The following is a 27,673-nucleotide window of genomic DNA, read 5'->3' as shown; positions in this document are numbered from 1 at the left end:
GGGCAGGGGCGCAGGGGTCAGCACCCTGGAGAGCGCAACGCTCCTGCAGGAGGCAGACAGGAGGCAGCCCTTAGCGGAGCCGCCCGAGGCGTGAGCGCTGCAGACGCGCCAGCACCGTGGAGAGCGTACTGCCTGGCTAGGGGCTTGGATTCAGCACCACGGTCAAGCCTCCGGCGTGAGCCGCTGCTGGAGGCCCACTCCATGCTCCGGGCTCGCCCCAGGGACCAGCACCATGGCGAGAAGGCTGAACGTGACCCCGGAGGCGCTTAACAGGCTCCTGCGGGAGCACAACATGACCAGGGAAGAGTTCATCGCCGCCTACGGCCTCAAGCCCCTGGTGTACATCCCAGAGCTGCCTGTCCATGCCAAGGTCATCTTCCTAGTGCTCTATATCATCATCTTTGCCCTGGCTCTTCTGGGCAACAGCCTAGTGGTCTTCATTATCATCCGGCGGAAACCCATGCGAACAGCCACAAATATTTTCATCTGCTCCCTGGCTTGCAGTGACCTGCTGGTAACTTTCTTCTGCATCCCTTTCACGCTCCTGCAGAACGTCTCCTCCGAGTGGCTAGGTGGTAAGTCCACATTCTCCTGGGCAACTGGATAAACTCAACATCTTCCATCTGTCCCCAGGGCTTGAGATCTTCCACAGCTCATCTGAGGCTCATTAACCAACCCTTGTCCCAGCCTTGTATCAAGCTAGCAGGCTATGCTTTCCTCTGAGGTGTCCAACCCATTAGCCACCAGTGGCTATTGGGCTGATTAAGTATGGCTAGTTGGCTTGAACAATAAGTATATTTTCATAATAATGGGGCTACTTTGCTACAGCAATAGCTACTGTAGTGGCTACTGCTTCACAACTGGTTGGACATGACAGCTATAGACCAGGAGTGAGCAAAGTGGGGGACAGGGCCCCTTGGCAGGGGCATGAAATTTCATAAGGAGGGCACAGTATGATTGGCTGTTGGCTCTCAGGCTCATCCATCTCATTAAAAATGTTGAAATATGTTACTGTTTTCATGTGCATTCACATTTACATACCGATTAACAAAGTTTTTACATTATACATACTTATTTTCTTATATGTGCCAAAAGGGACTTTTTTCATGTGAACAAAACCAAAATTTCTATCATTTTGGATGACATTAGACAGGTTAGGAGGACTCTGCTAATTGCAGGGATGAAAAGTGGGACCCAATGTAAAAAGTTTGATCACTCGCCTATATACGATTCATGCCCATTTCTCAGCAGTTTCAAAAGTAAATGCTCTCTCTCTTCAGCTGAGTTCATGGAATCACTGTAGAAACTGGTGGAACAACTGAGTTCCTTTCAAATTTAACACAGCAGATCATACTAGCCAGTGTGGTGGGTGGGAGGGAGTTGTACTCTGGTAATTGCTCTTGCTTGCAAACTCTATCACCACAATATCATTTAGCCAGCTTCTCAAGACATTGCAGCTATTTCCTGGTTTGTAAAGAAATTAGGGTCACATGTGGAAAATGAAACTTCAGAACCTTTAAAATATAAAAATACAATAAATTCACACTAGTGGGTTTTGTGTTTTTCTAACAGTTTCTAACTTCAGAACCTTTAAAATATAAAAATACAATAAATTCACACTAGTGGGTTTTGTGTTTTTCTAACAGTTTGCCATCTCTGCTTCTTCATTTGCTGGTATTGTCAGCTTCTACTGTTTTCTGAGTTTCTTTTTGAAGCTACAGTTAGGAACCTGTCACTTAGTCTGGGAAAATATACTTTTTGGTCATAAGTGAGTTATGAGTGTACAGGGTACAAAAGTAAAAGTAGTATTCATAGCCACAGTTAAAAAAAGTAATATTAGCAGCCATAGTTGGTCATTTAGATTTGCATGCGTGCAGCTACGGTATTGTTATATTATTTATTTTTCTTACCAGTATGGTTATGAGCCCTACTTAAAATTTTGGAATTCTGTTATATATGATCTAGTTATACAAAAGAAAATGCAACATGTTCTGACATTCAAAGAGGAGAGAAAAAATGGTAGGGTTTGCATTAGTGAAAAGGTGTTTAAATCAAGTTATGTGAAATAGCTTGACAAGAATACAATAACTGAATCACTCCATCAAAAGCACTGGGGCCTTTGCAAATCACACATAACCTAGAAGTGAAATTTTCATTAGGCCAGAGCGGCAAGAGTTCAGTGATGTTACTATTGGATCTAAGTAGCATGTCCCCAAGAGGTAAGATTATCTAGTTGCTTTTCCCAATCTGATGGCTAAAATCTGAATGCCCCACTGGTTTGGACTGAAGACCAAAATGGCAGTCATAATATTAGGTTTGCTATAGAACTGAATAATCACTACAAGAAGTCATTACTAAAACTAGAGTCCAGTGCATTCCCTTAGATACCTATATTCCAAGGCCAGAAGAAACTGTTCCGATCATCTAGTTCAACCTCCTGTGAACCAGAAACAATAGAAATTCCCTAAAAATAATTCCTAAAACATAGTTGTTAGGTTATAAATGTTATGACCATTTGTAGCTACAAAGTGGGTATTCGCCCATGAAACCTTATGCTGCAAAATACCTGTTAGTCTATAATGTGCCACAGGACTTGTTGTTTTTGAAGATGCAGACTAACTCAGCTACCTCTTTGGTACTTAAATTGTTACTGACTTTCAGGGCTATAATGCTGTCTGATCTTAAGATTATGTGTTAATTATGAGGGGGAAGTGGAAAATTATATCAATTACTTAAGACTTCCCAGTTATCACTTTGAGAGTTGGTAAGTTCTCAGCTCAAGATCAGGCCTCAAATTATTATATAGTTGGGAATCCCACTGTGCACAGATGCAACACTCCCTGTAGGAATTCTTATATTTATAAATGCAGTTTATGAATACATTTAGACGCACCAACTCAGTAAGGCAGATAGAGGATGTACATCTGCGTATACTCTTATTGCCTCCTGTACAACAACCTGAAATGTTAGCCATCTTCCTCCTCACCGTGATCACCAGTGGCCAGCAATCAGGCATCTCCCAAAGAATGCATCTCTCTTCTCTACCAGCCATAGGCTGGGAGGTCACTTTTCACATATGTAACACTGCTGCTGTTATTTTTTATAGCTATTCGGCAGGAGATTTCCACCTCTTCCTTCTTTGCATTTCCCCACCTTACTAATGTTGGAAGGTCTCTTTGCTACAGTTTGGCACATAAAAGGTCAGTTTGTGACACTGGCCCTGTTGGGATTAGGCATCGCATTGTTATTTCTGTCCCAGCTGATTATTTACATTCTTTTTAGGTTCTGAGTTGTGGTGTCCCTGTTAAATGTAAAAAGGAATGGACTTAGGAAAGCCCTTATGCCAACCTGCTTTAATGTGTCCTCTGGGTTAAAGATCACAGCCTTATATGAACCTTATGCTTTAGCTCAGCACTCTCTATTTAGTCAAAAGATCCCAAACATACGTATGTTAACTTTTCCCTATCTGAACATACATGACATGACCTGCAGGTCTCTTATGTTACAGTCAAAATATACTCTAATCTAAGGGGAGAATAATTTTATGGAGGGAGGGGTCAGTGTGTCATAGTGGAGCTGTTCCTATTTGTATGAATAATAGTAGGCTTTGGGGAAGCCCAAGAGACATGTTTAGGGCACTCACCCAAAATGTAGGAGACCCAGGTTCAAGACCCTGCTCTAAATCAGCAATAGCAGGTGAATAGCTATGGCAACTCCAACTCAGACAGAACTGGGATGTGTATCTGTGCCTTCCACAACCTTTATCAATACCCAAACCGTCAGGCTATTAGCTATTCTGTGGTTCTCTCCCTGCACCCAATTCCAATGTGACTGTGAGAAACCTTCATTAAAGTGGGTGGTATGTTTATCCAAATGCTCTTGTTTTGATGAATTGGCATTTCCTAATTGAAAAAGAAAGCATGTATTAAAAAAAATAATAATCCCAGCCACTCCAATAGACAGTCCGGCAATTCTGTCCCCCAACATTGGACTTGCCTGTCACTCCTGGTGAGCACCCTGACAGAATTCTCCCTGTGCATTTCAGCTTTAACAGTGATCATGCAAATCACCTTAAAGGGCCAGATACTCCTCTCATGCACACTAGTTTGCTTCAGCAATTCCATTGACCATAACAGAGCTATTCCCAATTTACTCCAGTGTAAATGAGGGAGAAGGAGGCCCAAAACACTACAGACGTTGCTTATCATTCCACGCATTTTATTTCAGGGATAAGTCACAGAGAGAAACTGTACTGGTTTCATTTGTTTAGACAATATGGGAACGAGAGCATATTTTACTTGTATACATCTTTCACTTTTTCCTTTCATTTTTAAGTGGTTGCCCATGTGAGTAACACATTACGTTTTTTTATTCTATTCCAATGTTTGAGTCAATCGTCAGAGTGATGAATGGATAATTCTGATCGGGTAATATTTTACACCCATGACTAGGTAGGCAAGAAATTCATCTCAGATTCCTTTCCTAGACTTGCAGAGACTTCTGTGACTAACGGACATGGCTTGTTTGCCAGATCCTTCTATTTCTCACAGTTGTCTCAGTAGGGGCAGGAATTTTGGTTTCTCTCTGGGCTTCTGACACAAGCAGTTACTTGGTGCTACTGCTATCATTTTGTGGAAAATAATGTCCCTGCAATATTTCCTTTGTATAAGCTTCCAAAGCTTTATAGCAGGCGGGTACTATAACAGATCGGTACCTCTTTTTATATGGCTATGTTTTATGTTTAGATTTTCATTTAATTCCAGAGTAAAGATTGATAATTAAAGAAGTGGCTAGTGGATTTAAGGTAATGTGGGTATTTAGATGAATGAGATGGAATTTGGCAGTGGATCAACACAGGGAATCCTCAGATTTGGGTCACAGTCCCAAATTCAGCAGGCCATCATTCCGCCTGGAGCACAAGCACAAATTAGAACTTCTTACTTCACAGGCCTCAGTGGAACCTAAGTTCATGCTTATATGTGAACACATGCTCCTGGTGCTTAGCTGAGCAGGGTGGAGTCTTTTATTGAATCATGGTCAGAATGTTTCAAGCAGCACACAATAAACTAGTCCCTAACTATGCTTCAGCCCATGATTCAGAGTGTGTGTAAGGTAGAATCAGTCCATTCACACTGGTGCAAAATGAACAGTGAAGCCCAGGTGCTTGATCTAGGGCTCTGCCATTGTTCTGTTGAGATACCTCCCTTATTATATAATTGCTCTTTCTGGAGAGGAAAAATGATTGATCTTCAGGACAGGGTCCATGGGATCCATCTGCCCCTTTATTGAAATGATTATGAGCTCTCACTTAAGCCATCTTATGTACTTGCCAGCACAGCTGAGTGCACTTCATCTCTACTTGCAAGGCACCTGTACATTGTAGTCGTGGGGATGAAGCTTGCCCTATGCCAGCTACCTCACTAAAAACAGAAGTGAAGGTGCCCCACCATGGCTATATAAGCCCACTTGGGCCTCCAGGTGCATACGTGTTAGTGCGCATCACACTTGACACCCCCACTTCTGCATCCTCACCTCTAATTTTAGTAAGCAAGCTGGGGTACTGCCAGCACAAGTCTTTCTACCTGAATTACCATTCAGAGCCCCGGCTGCAGCATAGAATTAATACTCCATGTCAGTGTTCCCTCTGTTATTTTCCATCCATATGTGGAAGGAACTTTGTTATGTGCACTGAGACATGTGTGGATGTGCACCACCCATAGAAACAAATGTTGGCAGCTGTGGAGGCTGTGAGTGCTCTACTAATCAGAGAGGCAGCACTGACTCTCTCCTGGGTGGCTGCCCATGCTCTCAGCTTACAGGGAACACTGCTCCTGTCTGCTTCACCCAACCTGCGTTTGAACCCGAGGGGTGAAATTCACCCCCTTACAGACCTCACTGCACCACTTCAGTCCTAACAGTGGCCCCTGTGCAGGAGTGAAGCCACATTCGCAATAATGCCTTCATTCTCAGGTGTTTCCCAAAGTCCAATCCATCCACTTTAAGTGGTTTCTCCTCTTTCCCTCAGTTCTTCGTCAAACGTCTTCTTCATGTTGATCAGAAGCTGCAGTGGTCTGTGCCATGCTTTTTGCCGAGGTTTCCTGCTGCAGGGGAAGGACTCAGCTGTTCCCTCTCACTTTCAATATCTTTGATCAGTGACACAGTTGCTCCAACTTTAATAGTGCTCATGGATACGATCTGTTCTGTAGCAATTACTCCAACTTTAATAGTGCTCATGGATACGATTTGTTCTGTAGCAATTGCTCCAACTGTAATAGTGCTCATGGATATGATCTGTTCGGTAGCAACTGGCAAAGCAGTTTCTCTTGTGTTTGTTATCAGTCCTTTCATTCCCTAAGGCACACAGAAACAACACAGAATCTCTTATGTTTTAATCAGGCCTTGGTAGCCTTTGATACAAAAGGTAAATTGGCATACTCCAGTGAAATCAATCAGGGGTGCTAGCACAATTTGTGCAATGTATAAATTACACACACACACACACACCACTTTTCATATTAATCCAAACTGGGGGGGAAAATGGAGGTAATGTAAAGAAAAAACACCTATCAGGAGAATATCTTTAAAAATATCATTGTACCCCACATCCTGCCCACTCATTACCCAGTGCAGAAAGGCCACAATCACAAGTGAAGCCAGCGGGGCTGACAGCCTCCGTGGGCATCTGGGGCAAGATGGGAGGGGGGCCCAGCTCTGTGCCCCTGGAAGGGGCAGGCTTAGGGCAGAAGGGACTGAGCCTAGGGCAGTCAGGTTTTAGTGTTACCTGGACTTGGTGCTGAGCTGCTCGCTTCCATCTCAGAACCCCATGCAGCAGCATAGCTGTGCTGTTGTGGTACTTCCAAGGGGCTGGGAGCTCAGGCCATTGCTAAAGTAGCAGCGGCGGTGGCTGGAGCTCCAGGCCTCTTTGCAATACCAGGGCATGGAGCTACTACTCCCTGCTCCCTTCCCTGCATCAGCAGGCTTGACGGAGCCACTGTGGTTCTGCTGCATAATGGAGCAGCCTGCTAGGAAGCCATGCACTGAGTTTCTGCACCCCCTGTGCAACATGGGGAAATTGATCCCTGAATGTCTCCTTGGATGGCTGGAGGTTCAACTGCTGTCAGGGTTCTCTTTGCTCCTTTATTCCCATGGAGAGGACTCTAGGACAGCAGAGATCTCCCCACCCCCGAATTAGGGCCTGGAATTAATGTGTCCACACCCAATCCACAGTCTGTTCTTGTTTTCTTGTATAATTCAATTCCTCCCGATTGCTCTGAGTGCATCATCATCAGAAAGTAGCTTCTAGTCATTCGGTTCTCTTTTAATTACCCAGCAAGGTGACACAGCTCATACCCTTATATGTGGAAGCATGGCTGTTTCCCATTCAATCATACAGGCCATGCGCATTTTTAGGTGGTAAATGAGTCCCTGCAGCTGGTGTTTTATCTGACTCATTGAAAGTAAGGCTCTAAATGAGCAAGTCCTGGAAGTCCAATGTGGTCCTCATATGTATGAAGAATGACTGGGGAATCAATTGTACTTCCTGTGATCAAGTACTTTTCCCTTAGTGCCATCTGTGGAGCTGAGCTGTAGTTGGGGGATGCAGAGCAGTTCCATCCCATGATTTAGCTTGTGTGATTTTCAATTACTCAAGTGTGGGTGTTTCTAGCACTAAAGAGGAAGGGTAGGAGTTTGTTATTTGCCAAACCACAGATTTCCTGGACTTGATCCACTATTCCCTTGCACATTAGGGGTCATTTGCACCAAGGTAAAGTGAGTAGCACACTAGCAAATCAGCCGTGCAGTGCCAAAGGCAAAGGTGAAACACGCCCTTTGTGGGGTCAAGTCAAATCACCTTTTCAGTTCTCCCTTTTATAACATAGGATCCTGCCTCCTTCTCTCACAGCTGTGTGGTTGTGAGGCGAGATTCATTAACATTTACCACTCGCTTTCAAAATCCTCGACACACAGGGCTAGCAAACTGCAAACCACAAGTAGTAGTATTCCCTTGGGGAAACTATTCCACTTTTAGGCCACAGCTACACTAGGAAGTTCTTTCAGCTAATCAGGTCCTTTTTCAAAAGAACACATGGAGCCTCCACACACAAAATATGCTCTTTTGATTCAAAGTAGAAAGAATGCAGCTCTTCTTCTGGAAGCCCTCTTCCACTCCCGGATCAGGAAGAGTCCCTCCTTGCAACAGCTTCTTTCGAGGAAAAAAAAAATGTAGACACTGCACAGGCTCTTTTTTTCGAAAGAGCAGTCCTCATAGTGCTGGATTTACCAGTCCTTGGCCCGTACCCTTGAAAGAGTGGGGGCTGCGTGGACACTACTGAAAAAGTGGATTGATTTTTTAATCCATCCTTTTGTGTGCAAACCTGCTCTTTCGAAAGGTTTTTTTTTTTTGGGAGAGAGCTTCCGGGAAGAACTTCTTCCAACAGATCTCTGTAGTGTAGATGTGGCTTTAGGGTTTGTCTACAGAGCAAAATTATTTTGAAATAACAGCACTTATTTTGAAATAACTTAGCTAGCATCTACACAACGTAACTGCTATTTTGAAATAATTTTGAAATAGCAAATGACTTAAATTGAAATAAATAAATCTCATTGCACAAAGAATAGCACCTATTTCAAAACTGGGGCTGTTAAGACAAGGAATAGCGCCTATTTTGAAATAAGCCATAGTGCATCCAATGGCTCTATTTCAAAATCGGCTGTATTGTGTGTAGATGCTGTATTTTGAAGTAGCTGAGGGCTATTTCAAAATGCATTTTGTGTGGAGCAGAGTTATTTCCAAATAAACTATTCCAGAATAGCTCATTTCCAAATAAGGCTGCAGTGTAGACACACCCTTACAAAGCTAGATTCTCTCCAATGCCTATTGCAATAATACCCCTACGCTAAGAGTTTTATGACAGCTTGTAGTTAGAAGGCAGTCTTAAAACAGAACTTAGAGTTTAAAGGACACCAGTCGTGACTCCCAGAGGGTGGGGCATCAAAGTCTGGCAGGAGACTTACTTACTGTGGACTCCACAGTAAGTACTCCACGTGGAGCATAGGTCATCTACAGGTCTCCTCCACTTCATTCTGTTTCACACCAAACCTTCTAGCTGACCCCAGGAGTATCCCAGTTGTTGTCCTTCAGTCTCAGTAGATCTTCTCCAGGCTGTCCAAGGTCTTTTGAGTTTTCCTTGCGGCTTCCATTTGAGAGCTTGATGGACTCTGCTGGATGATGGTTTTCTAAGAGTGTGGCTTAGCCATCCTTACTTTCATCTCTTGATTTGAATAGCAAGTGGTTCTTGTCCTGCCCTGTTCCAAAGCTCCCCATCTGTGACCAAGTCTTGTCATTTGATACAAAGGATGTACCTCAGGCATCTGTTTACAAATGTCTGTAGCTTGTGATTTGAAGACTTTTTAGTATGCCGGGTCTTGCATCCATACCAGAGCATATGCTTCACATTGTGTTGAAGATCCACAGTTTTGTCGTCACAGATATTATTTGTTAGCTCTATATAGCATGAAGAGTCTTGAATGGGGCTTTTTCGTTCAGGAGAAGCCAAATCCAATTTCAATTTCACTGCCTTGAAGATACCTGTTGCAGTAAAATTTTCCCTATGCAATAATACCCCAGGACTAAATCATCAGGGTTGCTAAGCTTGTTGGATTCAGTGACCACTGTAGGTGTGAAGGAATTCTGAAAATATCCCTTTCTGCCCCAGTTTCGAAGGAAGGAATCACCAGTTGTCTCACTGCCAGAAACCAAAGACAAGCGCTCTGTATTCTAGGAGTAAAGGATGAAGCTTTAACCTTGCAGGTGCTGATACTATATTGACAAATACTACTGAAATGCCCCTCAAGCTGGAAGTGGGAACAGATGTGGCTGTTAACAAGGGCTGCAGCTCACAGACAAGTAGCTCAGCTTGTCTTTTGCAGAACGCCACGTTCAGCAGCTCTCAGATTTTCAACTTGAATAGACCTTCTGCATTGTCTATCTGCTCCCTCACCAGCCCAAGCACAAACCCAATTAAGATGCATACCCGTAGTGCCTGGAGCCTCAGACCTTTAGACAGTTGTCTTTGCTACAGTATGGGCATTGCAGCTACTGTTCATGGAAAAGCTTTGGTTTTCTCCATGACCTGTAATATTCTCCCAAACTACATCTTGTCTCCACTGAGAACAACTCTTACAGCTTTTCTAATATCCATAAAAGTCTGCCCAGTTCCAAGGGGGGAGCCATTTTCTTTGGCACTGATTCACTCTCATTAAATTAGTTTGCTTTCTCTGTGTGCATGTGAGAGAGGGAATTGTTGCTGGGAAAGCCTGCTTGCAAAACTGCTGTTTCCCCTTTGAGCAAAGAGGTACTTGAAATAAGATTCCTTCTCCAGCATGCTCCTGGAGTGAACCCTCTATGCAGTCCTGTACCCCAGCCATGTCCTTGGGAAACAATTCCATCCTAGAAGAGTAGTAAAAGCTATCAGGGAGTACATATCCTCCAGCAAACTTTGAAGGCATTATTTTTTCTCCTGATCCCTTCAGACTGCCTCCAGCTAGTACCTCAGGCAATGTATCCCCTCCAGCCCAGCTCTGGCACTTGGTGCCACTCAAGAGCCCTCAGTCACCAAATATTATTTCAAGTCTGATTTATTTAATCATTGCTTTAAGCCAGAGATCTGAAATTATTTATCTGTTTATACAAATCCCAGCTGAGTCTTGCATTCAAGGTACACACTATTTCAGTTTTGCTAGCCAAATAAACTCATTTGAAATGTCTAGTGCCTCTGAAACACTCTGTCCAGGCTCTGCTGAGCAATGTTTTATGGATATGTTTTTGGGGAAAGTCTCATGCAGGAATAATGCTACTTTTGGTTATGATATATTTTCTTCTCAGCCTTCATATTTCTCTTCTCTGTCTTAGGGCTTATCTACAGGTGGCAAGTAGTGCAGAATAAGCTCAGATGTGCATTTAAAGCACAACAGCCATTCTGAGGATGGTAAAATTAAATTAAATGTGCTTTGTGTAAACTAGCATGTCCACAATGAGAGCTGGCATAAGACAGCTATTTCAGGCCATCTACCCACGTAAGTAAGCGTAACTACCAACAGGCAGACTTGAACCTCGGACCTCCGTACATTAGTGCAAGAGCCTCTTCAATTTAAGCCAAAAGCCATCTGGCTCTCAACTAAGGCCGTAAAGGAGACTCATTTTTTCTCTCATTCGATCTGCCACTAGAGGGGACATTAGATTACACCTATTAGGCATGTGGGTTACTCAAGCATTTATAGCTGTATAACTATTCCTCTGTGGGAAAGAGAATGAGGTGAACCAGCTATATTGATATAAGGCACTATTACACAGCCACACTAGTTTAGCTGTATCAGTAAAACAAGAAAAAACAAAACAAAACATACCCTTAACTGATATAGTTACAGTATAGACTAGCTTTTTGGGTTCAAGGAATCATAGACATGTAGGGCCAGAAGGACCTCCAGAGGTCATCAAATCCATCCCATCCTCCCCCTTTCTAAGGCCCAATAAAGTATACTTGGATTGGTGATACTCAGACTGAGACTCATGAGCCATAAGTGTCTCTTTTGTGACTCTCCTGAAGCCTAAAGGGGTCACAAGGTTATTTCAGGAGGGTCACGGTATTGCTACCCTTACTTCTGTGCTGCCTTCAGAGCTGGGCACCTGGAGAGCAGAGGTTGTAATGTTGGCTGGGTACCCAGCTCTAAAGGCAGCACCTGGCCAGCAGCAATGCAGCAGCAGTAAGGGTGGTAATATTACAACCATGTCACCCTTACTTCTGTACTGCTCCTTTCAGCACTGGGCACCCAGAGAGTGGCAGCTGCTGACTAAGTGCCCAGCTCTTCAGGCAGCAGTGCAGAAGTAAGGGTGGCAATGCCATCCCATCCTGATTTCTGTGCTGCTGCTGATAGTAGCTCTGTCTTTAGAGCTGGACTTCCAGCCAGCAGCCACTGCTCTCCAGCTGCCCAGTTCTAAAGGCAGTGCCATCACCACCAGCAGTGCGGATGTAAGGATAGCAGTTCTGCAACCAGTATTCCCTCTATTTTTTTCCATCAATGGGCAGAATAAATTTTGTTGTGCACCCAGGCAGGTGTGGATGTGCACGACCAGTAGAAACACACACTGCTGGCTTTGGGCATTGCTGGGCAGCACCTGAATCTCTTCTGGGTGACCGCCCAAGCACACAGCTTATAGGGAACACTGGCTGCAATCTCTGCCCCACTCCTACAATAACCTTGCACCCCTCACACTACTCCTTTTTGGGTCTGGACCCCTACAATTGCAACACTGTGCAAGCAGAGTTAAATCTCTAACATCATGAAATTTACCATTTTAAAAAATCCTATGACCATGACATCAAACAAAATCAATTGTAAATTTGGAAGGGCCCTAGTGATAACACTTAGATTGGGCTTATAAGCAGAGGGGTCACCCTGAGCTGTTGAAGGTGATTAGCACTTTTGGACTCGGAGCAGCATGTTTTGTTTTAAATCCAGCATTTTGATCCTCTTGGAATCAGAACCGCTGAAAGATTTAAAAACGGAAGTTGTCAGTAAATTGCTCTGCTAGCCCAAGTGGCTCCAGCCATGCAATCCGATTTAGGGAGGAGTGTGAGACTTTGAAAGATCAGATAAATTGTGTCTGTGCCCTTTCTCTGGGGGTGTAACCAAGCAGATACCTGATAGAACTGATTACACTCTGAAGAAGGACATGCATGAGTGGTCTCTGACTCTCTGTTCTGTGGCTTATTTAACTCAACCTTAGGGGTAAACGATCAATTCACTTTTGTTTCCAAGGCTCCCATTTAGAACATGTGCTGGGAAAAGGCACTTACTAAATCATCTGAAATTAGTATAAGTATGCACAAGCATGCATGCAGGAGTCACATCTAGATTGTACTCAAGTATCCAGAAGTGAAAGCAGCTGCACTTGGACTCAAATAACTTTTTGTTTATTTTCCCCACCTCTGAATAAACATGAGGCAGCCCTGTCCCTAAAGAGTTTAGTGCCATGGTGAATCAGCTGAATACCTCCTTCCTTAGAAAGGGCCAGGTATCTACAAGGCTCTTAGAGCAAAGGACAGTGCTCAGCAATTTTCCCTCTAATCTTTTCTCACCATGCACAGATTTTTTCCATTTATGTGCAGAATAAATTTTATATGCACAGGGGCATGTGTCAATGTGCACCACCAGAAGAAACAAAAACAGCCGGGTAGTATTTGAATCTCTCCCGAGCAGATACACAAGCACATACAGGGAAGGCTGGTGCTCAGCCTAAAATGAGCACAGTGAGCTCCCCATTGGTAGCAAGTAAAATAATTTATCCATTTGGATATAATTAATGTTATGCTTCAATGACTCAGACACAATTTTTGTGCAACAAAGAGTAAAGATGACCCAAAACTATGTCAGCTTAATGAGATTATTGCATTGAACCAGCTAATGCTCCAAAGAATTTCACTGAATAAAGCCTCTACACTAAGGACTGTCTCAAAAAAACACTTTTAATTACAGATCCAAAATGCACCAGGCTTGCTCAATTCATGACAACATGTCCTGAGAATGCATTAAAGAGCTGACTATGGCCACTCTACGTTTGTTAGGTCAGTGATTAGCAGTTCAGAGTGTCTCTCAGTGTACATGGTTATTAATTTTAGGTGATCCTGGTTCCAATTTTTCTCACAACAGTGAGAGTGACAGTCTAGCCTCTTCAGTGGTACAATTGTGGCAAATAAACTAACTTCACAGGATCTGTTTATTTTAACATGGGTGTTTCTTCAAAATCTGGGAAAAATTGGATCTCATATTTGGGGCAACTTGTAATGGCCATAAAAGCAGCCAAAAGAAATATCTGCCAAATCAATGGGAGTTAGGCACCTCAACATTTTAGGCACTTGTGATATCTTATTAAGCACCTCTGTATTTTAGGTGCCTAAATCCCTTGATTACTTTGGCCATACAGCTTTTCTTGACAGGGGCTTGCCCACTGTAAAGCTAACAGACTTTCCCCACTTCCACCTACTATGATCTATCAAAACAAAAAAGCAGTAATGTAATACTTTAAAGACTAACAAAATAATTTATTTGGTGATGAGTTTTCATGGGACAGACCCACTTCTTCAGATGATAGCCTTACCGGAATGTTTGTATATATGGAGTTTTTTGACGCCTGTTCTATGTCCCTTCATTCTTACATTCATAAACCTGAATTACTTACTGTGAGAAGTAAAAAGAAAAACAAATTGACAAGGCCAGACAAATATCCAGAAACCAACTACTCCAAGATAGGCCCAAAAAAGCCAATAACAAAACACCACCTGTCATTACCTACAGCCCCCAACTCAAACCACTGCAATGCATTATTAAAGACCTACAATCTATCCTAAATCATGATGCCACACTCCAGAAGGCCCTAGGTTACAGGCCTGTTCTTTCCTATAGACAACCTCCCACACTTATGAGGATTCTCACTAGCAACCACAGGCTATACCACAATACTACTAATCCTGGAACTTTTCCTTGCAACCAACCCCATTGCCAACTTTGTCCACATATCTATTCAGGAGACACCATCACTGGACCTAACCATGTTAATTGCAGAATTATGGGCACATTCTCCTGTTCCTCAACTAACGTCACATATGCCATCATGTACCTACAATGCCCACACACCATGTATATAGGACAGAATGCAAACACTCTTCAACAAAGAATGAATGGACATAGAACGGACATAAAAAAATTCCATATATACAAACTTGTCAGCCAGCACTTTAATGGAGTGGGCCATTCCGTTAAAGACCTGAAAGTTTGTGTTCTACTGAAAAGGGACTTTAACAACCATCTGCAGAGGGAGTGCTCAGAACTAACATTCATATTCAATTCGACAGGACAGCAATTACCTGACCCATTACAAGGCCTCTTTTACACACATACTTTGGTGTTTTTGCTGACTCCTAACATCCCCACCCCACAGCCCCCTTGCCGACCCTCTGCTCTTCTGATTTGTCAACCCTGATAACAATTTTTCTGATTTGTCAATCCTGATAACAATGTCATGACCTCTGTGCTTTATATATTGAGTCTGTTCTGGTAAGGCTATGATCTAAAGAAGGGGGTCTGTCCCTCAAAAGCTCATCACCTAATAAATTGTTAGTCTTTAAAGTGCTATGTGACTGCTTTTTTGTTTTGATAGAATACAGACTAACACAGCCACCTCTCTGTCACTACTCTGACCTGATACAGTCAGATGTGTCTGGCTCATCCGAATGTGGCTGTAGCTGGTATGATTACATGGGGAACCAACCCTGATGCACATGACTTAGAACTTGCAGCATAGTTCTGTTGATTTCAGTGTGAACTGAAGGGTTAAGAATGGTCACACAAGTTTGGGATGCATTTAGTCTGTAACCTCCAGGGGAAAAAAGAAAACTACAGAGAAATCACACTGTGCTTTTTTGGCATCCTTATTCACCATAGGTGAAGATGAAGCTTGCTTTTATAGCCAGCCGAGTTCATATCCACACTTGGCAAGATTTCAGTGCTGCGATCTCATTTAAACTTAAGGAGCACAGCTCTCCAAAAGAAAAAAAATAAAAGGTGTCTGTGTGCAGTTTCTAAATGTACGTGTTCTCATGCTGTACAGCTGCCACTTCATAAAAGGCTTTAACGCCGGTTTATAGCCATTTTCATAAGTTCATTAGATTCCATTAAGAAAGCAGCATTGTACCTTTGCTGTGACAGAAACATCGGCTATCCCAGACAACAGTATTTCAGTTCCCCTATAAACTGTGCAGTTGTGTGGTCACTCAGGGGAGATGCCAGCTGCAGAGTACAGATGGCTAGGTTTGTTCTTCCTGGTGGTGCACATTCACACATGCCTTGGTGCACATAACAAAATTTATTCTGCACATGGATAGAAGAAATCCACACCGGGATGGAAAAGATTACAGGAAATATTGTTAGCAGTGATTCCCACTACTTGTGATTCAGGAAAACTGTGCGCCTTATGTCATGTACATAACATATGGGAATTGAAGCATTGCTGTGAAACAGTGAACTGACAGAAAGGATGGTCTTATAGTTAAAGCACTATTCTAGGACTAAGGAAATATGGGTCCTATTGCTAATTTACTTCTGTGTTGATATGTGCAAGGTGATGCCCAATGGAAAACGTAATCCCAACTATATACACAAAATCATGGGGTTTCAATTAGCCCTTACCACTCAAGAGATATTGCCCAGTTACTGGGGAACATCTGCTCAATGTGCAGCAGCAAACAAAAAAGCTAAAAGAATGTGAGGACTCATTGTGAAAGAGAGCTAATGCAATGAAAAATATAACGTCACTACATAACTTTAAAATACACCCGACTCTTGAATACCACACGCAGTTCTGATTGCCCCATCTCAAAAAAAAAGATACAATTTAGAACTGGAAAAAGTATAGACAATGTCAACAAAAAGAGTTAGAGGGAAGAAACAGCTTCCACTTGTGGAGATATTAAAAGATGGGTATTGCTCATCCTGGGAAAGAGACAACCAAGAGCTGCATGATCGAGATTTATAAGATCACGGCTGGTGTGGCAACAGTGATTATTTATCCCTCCACACAGCTCACAAATCAGGAGTCACCCAATGAAGTTAACAGGCAGCAGGTTTTACATAACATAAGGAACTACTTCTTCACACCATACTGTGGAACCTGTTGCTAGAAGATGGTGTGAAACTCAAAAGTATGAATGGGGGTTGAAAAGGATTAGCTCAGTTCATGAAGTTTAGATTTAGCAATGGCTATTAGCCAAGAAGGTGAGGTATACAATGCCATGCTCTGAGCACTCCTAAATCTGTGACTCGCAGAAGGTGGAAGTGGACAATGGAGGATGAATCACTTGATAACTGGCCTGTTCTAGTTATTCAAAAGCACCTGGCACTGGCCATTGTTGAAAGATGAATAGAATAGACAGAATAGACCATTGGTCTGAGTCATTATGGTCATTCTGATGCTCCTGACTCTGCCACAGATTTCCTGTATGACCGTTGGGTAAGGCACTTAAATGATCTTGTCAGTTTCCCCATCTGCAAAGTGCAGGTGATCACGCTTCTGTTCTCCCACTTCTTATCTATGTAAACTGTAGGCTCTTTAGGGGCAGTAATTGTCTTGCTGTATTGTGTAGAGCACCTAGCACAATAATTCTAGTGGAATGAAAATAATAAATCATTAACAGTCCGATATTCCATGCCTCTGAAATATTAAGAAAAGCTAAATCTGTTTATGGACTTCCTTATCAAGAATCCTTTCCAGATTCGGGTGTGTTCATTGTCACCACATGGATCTTTCCCCATTGCAAGTTGAGCTGAGATTGAAGTTATCAGATAATGGTAATGTCCAGTCACTGCAGCTTGGGGCCCTGCACTGGATTCCAACCAGAATACAGGAATGAAACTTCATCTTCCATTGCAAGTTCATGGAATTATCCAGTCTTCAATATGATTTACTGAATCGTAGTGCTTATTTCCACAAGCCAGGATTTTTATGTATTTTATGATCCAAACTGAAATGAAAAATAAAATGGCACAAGAGAATATTTACAGGCATCACAATCAGCTAATCCCAGTGCAGCCTGAGGATAGCCAGCTCTTCCATCTCTCTCTGTGTGCAGTCCTGAGCATAACTGAGTATGGGTTTTCAGGTGTCCCATACAAGATACTGTAGCTGGGCTTGTTTTTTCAGAAAATGCTATCAGAAAATTAAGTCCCTTTGAAACACGTCAGGATGGGGGCTTGAAAATAGAGGACACTCTAAGTCACAAGACACTTTGACTGCTTGGCTTGTACACATTCCAGTCGGCTTTAACACACAAAATAATTTACCTCAGTATACTAGTGGCACTCATGAGAACAGCACAGGATAAACAATTCATTTCTGTGGTTCTAGGTGGTTATTAGTGCTTTTTAAAGTGAGGCTAACTGAGCTGTACACACCCAGATCCCTACTTTTTCTAGAGGGACAACTGCTTTGTCTGGTGGCAAGAGAAACAGAGGTGAAGCTGGGTTTTAGACCCAACCACTAACTCATTCTGGAGAACTCATGCAAGTTGCTTATGGATAAACTTAACAATAACGCTTTATATTCTTACACAGCGCTAAGGTGGCTACCTAAAAAATGAGGCATCAGAATTGATAGCCACTTCTGACAATGAGCATCTCTCTCTGTCCCTCTCTCTCTCTCAAATGTGGGTGATTCTTATTTTCCAAGGCCAGACAGGATCACTGTGATCACCCAGTCCTGGATAAGCCTGGCGAACAGACGATGCCTCCCTACACTCTACCCCAGGTCTGCAATGGGAACATCTGCCCTGGCTGGAGTCATCTGTCAAGGTCCCTGCCTCCCCATGGCACTGATGGTCTTTAAGTTCTTTGGGGCACCCCTTTCTCTTTTCAGGGCCTCTTGCAATGGATCTGTTCTCAGTGGACACCTAAGCACTGCCACAATATATAATTTTGTGTTTACCAAATATTAAATTGCAAATATTGAGCCAGACTGCTCTTGATCAGTGACTCTGCTGGTAAGTGGGAGTATTACATGCCCCAGATTGTAAGTTCTGAACAAGCTTCTCCTGATGTCTTGCCAATGATTTCTTAGTAAGAGGAAGGCACTCAAGAACTCACTTGGCAAAAGCATCCTGCCTCCATTCCATTTGTCAAGTTCAAGATCAAGTCCCCTACAGACAAAAAAAAACCCACACATTTTTGTCACATTTCCAAGCTGTTATCCACAGATAACTAAACCCTTGCCATTCGTCTTCTTTGATACCGAGCTGTCACAGTGATCTTGCCCTACACACCGTTCCACATCTCTCTTTCCGCCTGACAGGCACTCCCCTGTGTTTTAAAACCTGGATTTGTTTCCTGTGACAGTTCTCTGCATCTATGATGTACAGCCATTCAGAGCTGGAGTGCTGCTGCTCTGCTCCATTAATTCTCGCATGGATGAATGAACTGACTCTGCACTGTCCTTTGCGGAAATAAATATGTCATTTGCATAAGGAGAATGGATTTAATGCTGCTAAACTGGACTGCTGTGGAATTGAGTGCAGCTATTGACTTCATGGGCAGTTCTCCTGATTTCATGGAATCACAGCAATGTAGGGCTAGAAAGGGCTTCAATAAGTCTTTCAGGTCCATCCTTCAGGACTGAAGCAGGACCAGGTAAACCAAGGCCACCCCTGATGGCTGTTTGTCCAACCTGTCCTTAACTTCCAAGCATTAGGATTTCACCACATCCAAGGGGTCTGTTTTGAGGCTGGTTCTGTTCAATATCTTCGTCAGTGATTTAGATATTGGCATAGGGAATATGCTAAGTAATTTTGCAGATAATACCAACCTGGGAGAGGTTGCAACTGCTTTGGTGTTGCAAAAAAAGAAGCTGTTCCAAAAGATCTCTTCCGAAAGAGCTTCTTTTGAAAGATAGCGTCCACACACAAAAAAAGCAGGTGAAAAGAGAGTGATCTGCTCTTTCAAAAGAGAGCATCCACACAGCCCCCACTCTTTCAAAAGAATGGTCCAGGGATTGAACATGAAGACTGTTCTTTTGAAAGAAGGACCCTGCAGAGCATCTACATGTTTTCTTTTGAAAGAAGCTTTTGAAAGGGGGTGCACTTCCTGAAATGGGAAAGGAAGACTGATTTTGAAAGGAGCACCACATTCTTTCGATTTACTTTCGAAAGAACACTTTTTGTGTGACGACGCTCCATAGGCGCTTTTGAAAGAGCCCTCTTCTCTCAAAAAATCTTTTGAAAGAATTTGCTAATGTAGACACAGCCAAGAAGACATTCTTCCACTCTACTCTACACTGATTAGGCCTCGGATGGAGTACTGTACCCAGTTCTGGCCAGCACATTTCAAGAAATATGTGGAGAAATTGAAGACAGGCCGGAGAAGAGGAACAAGAATGATTAAAGGTCTAGAGAACATGATCCATGAGGGAACACTGAAAGAACTGGGCTGGTTTAGTTTAGAAAAGAGAATACTGAGAGGACATGATAGCAGTTTACAAGTACCCAAGAGAGGAGGAGGGAGAAAAATTGTTCTCCTTGGCCTTTGAGAATAGGACAAGAAGCAAAAGGCTTAAATTGCAGCAAGGGAGGTTTAGGTTGGACGTTAGGAAAAACTTCCTGTCAGGGTGGTTAAACATTGGAATAAATTGCCTAGGGAGGTTGTGGAATGTCCATCGCAGAACAGACAGACATCTATTGGGAATGGTCTAGATGGTGCTTCTTCCTGCTGTGAGGGCAGGGGACTGCACTCTATGGTCTCTCGAGGTTCCTTCCAATTCTAGTGTTCTAGGATTCTCTGATTACACCCTGTAATAACTTTGTCCCATTTACACTAGTGCAAATGTATGGATGACATTTCAGCCACAGAACTGCGTCTAGTTCTGGGCTCCATACTTCACGTGGGCAAATGGGAGAGAGGGAGTCCAGCTGAGATCTAATCAGTGCTGTGTAGAATTGGACAACTACCTCCTGTGTCTTACACACAGTCCTCATCAATGAACTCTAGAATATTAGCTTTTTGCACAACTGCATCACATTGCTGACTCCTATTCAATTTACAATCTGCTCTGTGCCCTGGATCCTTTTCAGCAGTACTGTTCAACCTAGCCAGTTATTCTGTATTTTGTAGCTGTGTGCTTGATTTTTTTCCTTCCTAAGTGCAGCCTTTTGCACTTACCTTAATTGAATTGCATTTTACTGATTCTGTATCCACACTCCAATTCATTCCAAACTTTAATCTTGTCCTCCAAGGACTTGCAACCCCTCCCAGCTTGGTGTCATCTGCAGATTTGTACTGGTGTTAACAGGAAATTGAATATATGCTGTAATACCAGAGTATCTCTAATTATTTTCCAACAGCAGCTATGGGTTTTTTGAATAGTAGCCACTGCATGAACACCACTTGCTTTACTTAATGTGTGCACTGCCTTCTATTTACATATGACTGTGTGACTGGACAGCATAATTGAGAGTGCAGGGCTGCAAAAGCCTGTCCCAGCTTATGGAGAGTTTATACTGAGAGATGCAGTGGATAGAATTTCTTTGATACATAACATGGGGTTAGTCATATGAAATATATTTTATACCCAAATAATATCAGCCAGGAGAAGAAGAATGATTCCTTAGGCAATTGGAGTGACAAGAATGCTAACTGCAATTACAAATCGCTGCTTCTACTGAAGATTACAGCACAGGGTGTAGTAGAGAGAAAGCCTAGACCACTGTTCCCTCAAATTTTTTCCATATGTGGGTGGAATAAATTTTATGCACACTCAGGCATATGCAGAAGAGCACCACCGATAGAAACACACACTGCCTGCTGTGGATGACTGTGGGTGCTCTGCTAAATCAGCTGGGAAGCACCTGACTCTCTCCTAGGCACACATTCAAGCTCTCAACTTACAGGGAACACTAGCCTGGACCATGGAACCTGGTGAAAAGCCTGAAGCCAGAGCCTCAGGCTGTGAACCAAGAAAGGGCATATATTAAAGCAGATAAGCAGATGCTTACAAGTCCACTGTCCAGTAGATGACCTTGGCTAAGGTACTGCTCGTGTTGTTAAAATGCAGGTGCTCCAAAGGAGGAACAGATCCAGGGTATGTGTGTGAACACACTACGGAAGGTTACTTATCTTAACCCAAACCCTTGAACACCAAGTGGAGCATAGGTCATCTAGAAATCTCCTCCACTTCACTCTGTCTTGGATCAAAACAAACTTTTAACTGACCCCAGGGATATCCCATTTGTTGTTCTTCAGTCTCAGTAAATCTGCTCCACGTTGTCCAAGGTCGTCTTCTTTTGCATTTTCCTTGTGGGTTCCATGTGAGAGCTTGACGGACTCTGCTGGCTGATGGTTTTCTGAGAGTGTGGCCTAGCCATCCCCACTTTCTTCTTTTGATTTGAATGTCAAGTGATTCTTGTCCTGCTCTGTTCCAAAGCTCCCCATTTGTGACAAAGTCTTGACATTTGATGTGAAGGATGTACCGCAAGCATTTGTTTATGAATGTCTGTAGCTTGTGATTTGTAGACTTTTTAGTGTGCTGGGTCTCGCATTCATACAACAGCGCACTGTTCACATTTGTATTGAAGATCTGCAGTTTTGTCTTCACAGATATTATTTGTGAACTCCATATGGGATGGAGAGTGTTAAATGCAGCTGTTGCTTTTTCTATTCTAGCATTGATATATTTATCTGTTCCTCCCTCCATACCCATAGTACTCCCCAAGTCAGTGAACTACGCCACATCTTCCAGGTCAACCCTCCCAATGTGATGGTGGTGTTGTACTGGTTGATCTTCCTTGTCTTGCTCTTCCCTTGTTAATGCTCAGTCTAGCAATTGAGGCAGTTTTATCTAGTGTTGTGACCTTTTCTTCCATGCTTTCGTGGCAATGTGACGGGAGGGCAACATTGTCAGCCAAATCAATGTCCTCCAGCTGTTTGAGAAGTGTCCACTGAATGCCCTGTTGATGGCCATCTGTTGTCCTGCTCATAATCCAGTCCATGGAGACGCACAGGCCACCTCAGCATGACAAGGAATGGACCATGGGGCGCACTCCAGAAAGTTAGCCTACATCTGTCCTGACTTACCAGGAAATAAGAGGCTTTATCAGAAATAAGGAACAGGGAAGTTTTGCCTGAGTCACCTGGAGCAAGATGCAAGGGGAGGTAACAAACAGAGGTCACAAAACACAGAGGGTGAGCATAAGTTATCTGTCGCATCTTCTAACTGTCGGGTTACCTCACTTAACCCTTCTGCTTGGCTGAGGGGACAGTGAAAAGCCCCATTGCTGAGTTGTTTCCACTGTAACAGGCAAATGTGTGCCGGTTTGGCTGCAGTTTAAATAAAGTCTCAGAGAGGTGGCCATGTTAGTTCGTAGCTTCAGAAACAACAAGCAGTCCTGTAGCACCTTAGAGACTAAAAAATTTAGTCAAAAACTTTTGTGGGTACAACCAACTTCCTTGGAGGAAAAATGGAGAGGAAATAATAGCATCCAGGGTTTATACAGTGATGGGTGTGTGTATGTGAGGGGACAGTTACCTGTCATTAGTAGGACCAGTTGATGATTAAGTAGGTTGTGTCTGATTCCTGCAAATATCAAAGCTGGGGAAATTGCTCTTGAAATGCACAAGATAGTTAAGATGTCTAGTCAGGACAAGGTTAAAAAAAGTAGCAAATTTGCAAATTCATATCAATTCAGTTGTTTCCCTCTGTAACATCCCTTTGTAGAAGAACATTTACTTTCAAATCCATTACTGAACGTCCAGGGAGGTTAAAATGTTCCCCTACAGGAGTGTGAATACATCAACCTGATGTCAGACTTATGCCCATTCATCCTTTGGTGCAGAGACTGTCCAGTTTGTCCAATATACACAAAGGGTGTTCAGGGTATTAGGAGTGTGCTTTGTCATCAATAAACCTAGCTGAATACCTTCCCACTGAACCTTGTCTGTGGTCTTACTGAGTAAGAGTACCGAAGTCTAAGGCAAAGCTGGGCTGCGCATATGGAGAGAACACACCCATTCCAAGCAACAACATTTCTGCTCATTTACCTTCATCCAAACCCAGAGTAACACTACGGCAGTCAATGGCATTAAACTACGCACAAATTTTCTTCCTGCTCTTTAAATCATAATACATCACGACTCTTTCATTCCTTCCAGTCACACAAAACAGCTCATAACCCAGACAAGAGAACTGAGTTATTACAATCAGCACTTGTGTCTTAGCCAAACTGAACAAAAGCTCCATAGAGAAAGATGTTTGAAATACTAAACACAAATGAGAGATGACAGATTTGCATTACAGATGGGGAAAAGTCACAGGAGAGATTCAGCAGCCTTGACACTTTAAGAAACTGAATCTCTGCAAACATGAAAACAAACTGTGCAGAATCATTTGGGGTTCCTGTTAGCACACACCGGTCATCAGCATACCAGCACCATCAGTCTCAGCAAAAATAAAAGTTTCAAAGTGCAACCCAAGAGCACAGGGCATGCATTAGAGGAGGCTAGCAAGACAGAATTACTCAGCAGGGTATACTTGTGTTCTGCAACCTAGTTCAAAAATGTTTGTAAAAGTGTTCTGAGAACTTTCAGAAGGAGTAGTAAAAGTGTGTAGTGTTTACATATTTCCACTCAGAAGACACTTCCATTTTTTAAGTTCTTGTCTCTACTAGAAAACTGCACCAGTAAACAAAATCAGTCTTGTTTAATCATCAGTGCTTGGTTAGCCAGAACAGTATTAATGAGATCACAGTGCATTGGTTCAAATTTCTAGTACAGGTTGGCTCAAAGATTGATCTATGCAGTAAACTTTCGTATCTGGCAGCTCTGGGACTGGGAGTTTGCTGAATATTCAAATATTCTGGATAATAGAGCGGTATACCTGGCAATGCATAACACTAAAGAAAAACAAGATTAGATATTAAGAAACAAAATAAAAATGTCCAGAAATGCTGGGGCACCTTATAACCCAACTAATTGATTGGAACATAAGCTTTCCTGGACAAAGAACTGCTTTGTCAGGTGCACCTGACAAAGTGGGTCTTTGCACATGAAAGCTTATGATCCAATAAATCTGTTAGTCTATAAGGTGCCACAGGACTTCTCATTGTTTTTGTGGATACAGACTAATACTGTTACCCCTCTGACACTTGTTACCAAACAAAATATATACAGAGTACTTTATTTACCAACAGTAGCACTGTGCACTGTAAACTTATACTGCATTTATTTGTATTTACTTTCACTATACTGTACTTATGGAAAATGTAACTAAAATTTCCTTATGGTTAAAATGCTGGTTATCTGAGAGTTCTGGATGATAAAATGCCGGATGTGACCTAACCTGACGGAAACCTGACCTGACCTGAACCTGACAGAAGTGAGCTACCAATGTTGGGTTTGCATCTGGTCTGAAAACAAATCAGTCCCCTCAGGCTTGGGTCAGGTCATCTCTGATTACCTCCACCTTGCCCATGGGTTGCACTTTTGCTGGCTGCTACCAGGATCCTGAGCTGTGAGTGCTGCAGGACACGTGCTGCCCAGTCGCGCATTTTCTCTGAGCACTCCTCCATTGTAATACACCCATTATGTATTTTCAAAAGTTTCTCTGTCCGGCCATCTGTCTGTTCAAGAATTCTTCCTAAAGAGTGTGAGCTAATTCCACCAAATTCAGCATACGGCTTCCTCTCATTGGAACTTAAAGCAAAGTCAGGGTTTGGTTATGCCAAGAAAATGGGACGTGCCTGGAATGGGATTGTTTCTCATAAAGCCATGCGGGGGGAAAAAAGAGATAATCACCAGACACATGAATGGGGGTGCATCTGGCCTCCACATCCGGGTCTGCCCTGGTCCCAAACCTCCTATCCATAGCTGCGCTCGGGAGGGGGTTGAAGCTGCCCCCTGGAATTGTATGGGAACGTTGCTACCTGTTCCCCTTTGTTGGGAGTGAAGAGAAAGGGCAGAGATTCCTGCATTCCTCACTTCATCTGCCCCCTGAGCTCCACAGGCAAACCTGGGCCTTTCCCAGCTTGGGGATATGCACCCTTCCCAAAGGCTGTGCCCACTGGAGCAGCGGCAGCCATGGAGAGATGTTTCTCTCCTAGTCCCGAGCTGCTGCAGTGAGAGGGCTGGTGTAGTCTGCTCCTACTGGGACAGGCTGCATATGGAACTTGTCCTCTCCAACCCCTCCAGAGCAAGGATTTACATGAAGCATGTGCATTTTCATGCACCCTCCCAAGGGGAGTACAGTCACAAAGCAGTGGAATGTTTATGATTTCCTGGGAGATTCCATCTGGCTACATTCTACAGTAACGGACTGTGGCCTTGAAGATGTTGGTAATGCTGAGCCAATCAAATCATAGCAGTTTACCATGCCAGGTGGGGAAGAGCACTGATGCTGACTGAGCTTGCCACCCCCAGCGAGTGTTACGCAAAGCTGGGCAGTTAAATCTTTACTGGGATGCTGCAGTTTAACATCAGGCTCCATCTCACCGAGTTTTCTGACTCTAGCTACATCAGGGTCCTGAAACTGATCAGAAATAGCCCCCTGAGAATAAAGCCTGTAGAGAACTAGCACAGACAGACTCCACCAATGTCTCTGCTGCCAGCCCCCGGTGTCATCTGAGGAACTGAGCTTGTCCCACGAAAGCTCATGAGCTAATAAATTTGTTAGTCTAAGGTGCCACAGGACTACTTGTTATTCACCGTACAAGAATCTGTTTCTCAAAGGTTCTGGGAAACAAAGTATTACTCAGAGCAGCCACAAGGTTGCTCTAATTTGCACCAGAAGCCAGGCAGGGCATGGTCTCAGTACTGAGAACACAAAGGTGGCTTAAAGCCAACTTCACCTCAACCCTGTCCATCTCTGCTCCCCCACAGGTGAAGAATAAGCCATGCCTTGTCTACACTACAAATGCAGAATCTTCTCAGATAGACGTAGCTGATGCTGACAGATGGTTTTCATGTCCTTAGAATAACACCTCCTCCCTAAAGAATACTAGCACCCAGGAGGGGTGGGGCCTCAGGGTGGTTTGGGCCACACCATTCTGAGGGAGGGTTGAGAATGCCACTGGAAAATAGGCAGGGGCACAACTAGTGGAAGGGCTAGGGCCTCAGGTCTGGCCTTCCCCCACAATGTTTAAGTGGCACCTGGTACTGATTTAAAAGGCCCAGCGCTCCCAGCAGGCCCCAGGATAGTCGTCTCCCTTGCCTCCCCTGTTTGCAGACCTGCCTCAAAGTCTATTAAAGACTCCAAGTTTGCAACTGAGTTTTGTGCTCTGAATTATGCAGGCTAATATCTGAGCACGAACAATCAGTTAATTCTTTTACAAGAGGACTCATAACCTCTCACAAGGGAATATGCATTCTACAAGGGGTTAATCAAACATGCACTTTTGGTCATTTCTACACTGCTGTGCTATGTAAAATCAGAGCGTGTTGTTCTCAATTTCTTTGCAGTAGGGACATTCTGAGCTGTCTGTGTGATGCAGTCATTAACACAGTGATAACTACCTCCCAGAGTTTGCCAGCTAAGAGACTTTCATGCTATTATAACAGAATATGTTCTATAGCAAACGTGCTTCTATATTTGCCAATGACCCAGGCCCATAGTAATTTCCTTGGGGAATATTCAGCCACAGTGGTTCAATTCAAACATTGATGTAAACTTCACAATTATCTTTAGTTGCTGGAAACAGGGATTTAGTTTCTGTTAAACATCTTCGTTGCTAAGAATGGATTTGCCGTTGCTGGGCACCAGCCAGCCCCACTGACAAGGTGAGCAACTGCATAGGGGCCCAGTGTTTCAAAGGGGCCCAGAGCACCTGGCTGCCACCACCACTGCTGCAGTAGCAGCAGCAACCAGCAGCTCCAAACCCCTTTGAAATTCCAAGGGAGTGTCACTCTGCCACTCTGTGCAGCTTCTGAGGGCTGGGAGGCAATGTCTTGCTCTAGGTGACACCAAAGACTGACTGCCTTGACCCCGCCCCTCATCCCAAGGCTCCACCTCTTCTGGGGCATGATGCCAGACCCCTGCAAACCTTGCTTCCTGGCTTACGGGGGCCGCAAGCTCTGCTGATTTCAGCTGCTA

The 27,673-nt window shown here is 43.4% G+C and overlaps 1 protein-coding gene across 1 annotated transcript in view; it reads left to right on the top strand.

The window, feature by feature from the left end:
- The first annotated feature begins 232 nt into the window (after window positions 1-232).
- LOC142004279 (pyroglutamylated RF-amide peptide receptor-like) overlaps window positions 233-27,673 on the top strand; it is a 72,839-nt gene continuing 45,398 nt past the window's right edge. Inside the window, exon 1 of the mRNA XM_074981816.1 lies at window positions 233-575. Coding sequence (XP_074837917.1) covers window positions 233-575 — 343 coding nt within the window. The remainder of the gene's footprint in view (window positions 576-27,673) is intronic.

This window comes from Carettochelys insculpta, chromosome 31 (genome assembly GCF_033958435.1).
Source record: "Carettochelys insculpta isolate YL-2023 chromosome 31, ASM3395843v1, whole genome shotgun sequence".
Taxonomy (NCBI): Eukaryota; Metazoa; Chordata; order Testudines; family Carettochelyidae; genus Carettochelys; species Carettochelys insculpta.
This window is presented reverse-complemented; position numbering and strand designations above follow the sequence as displayed.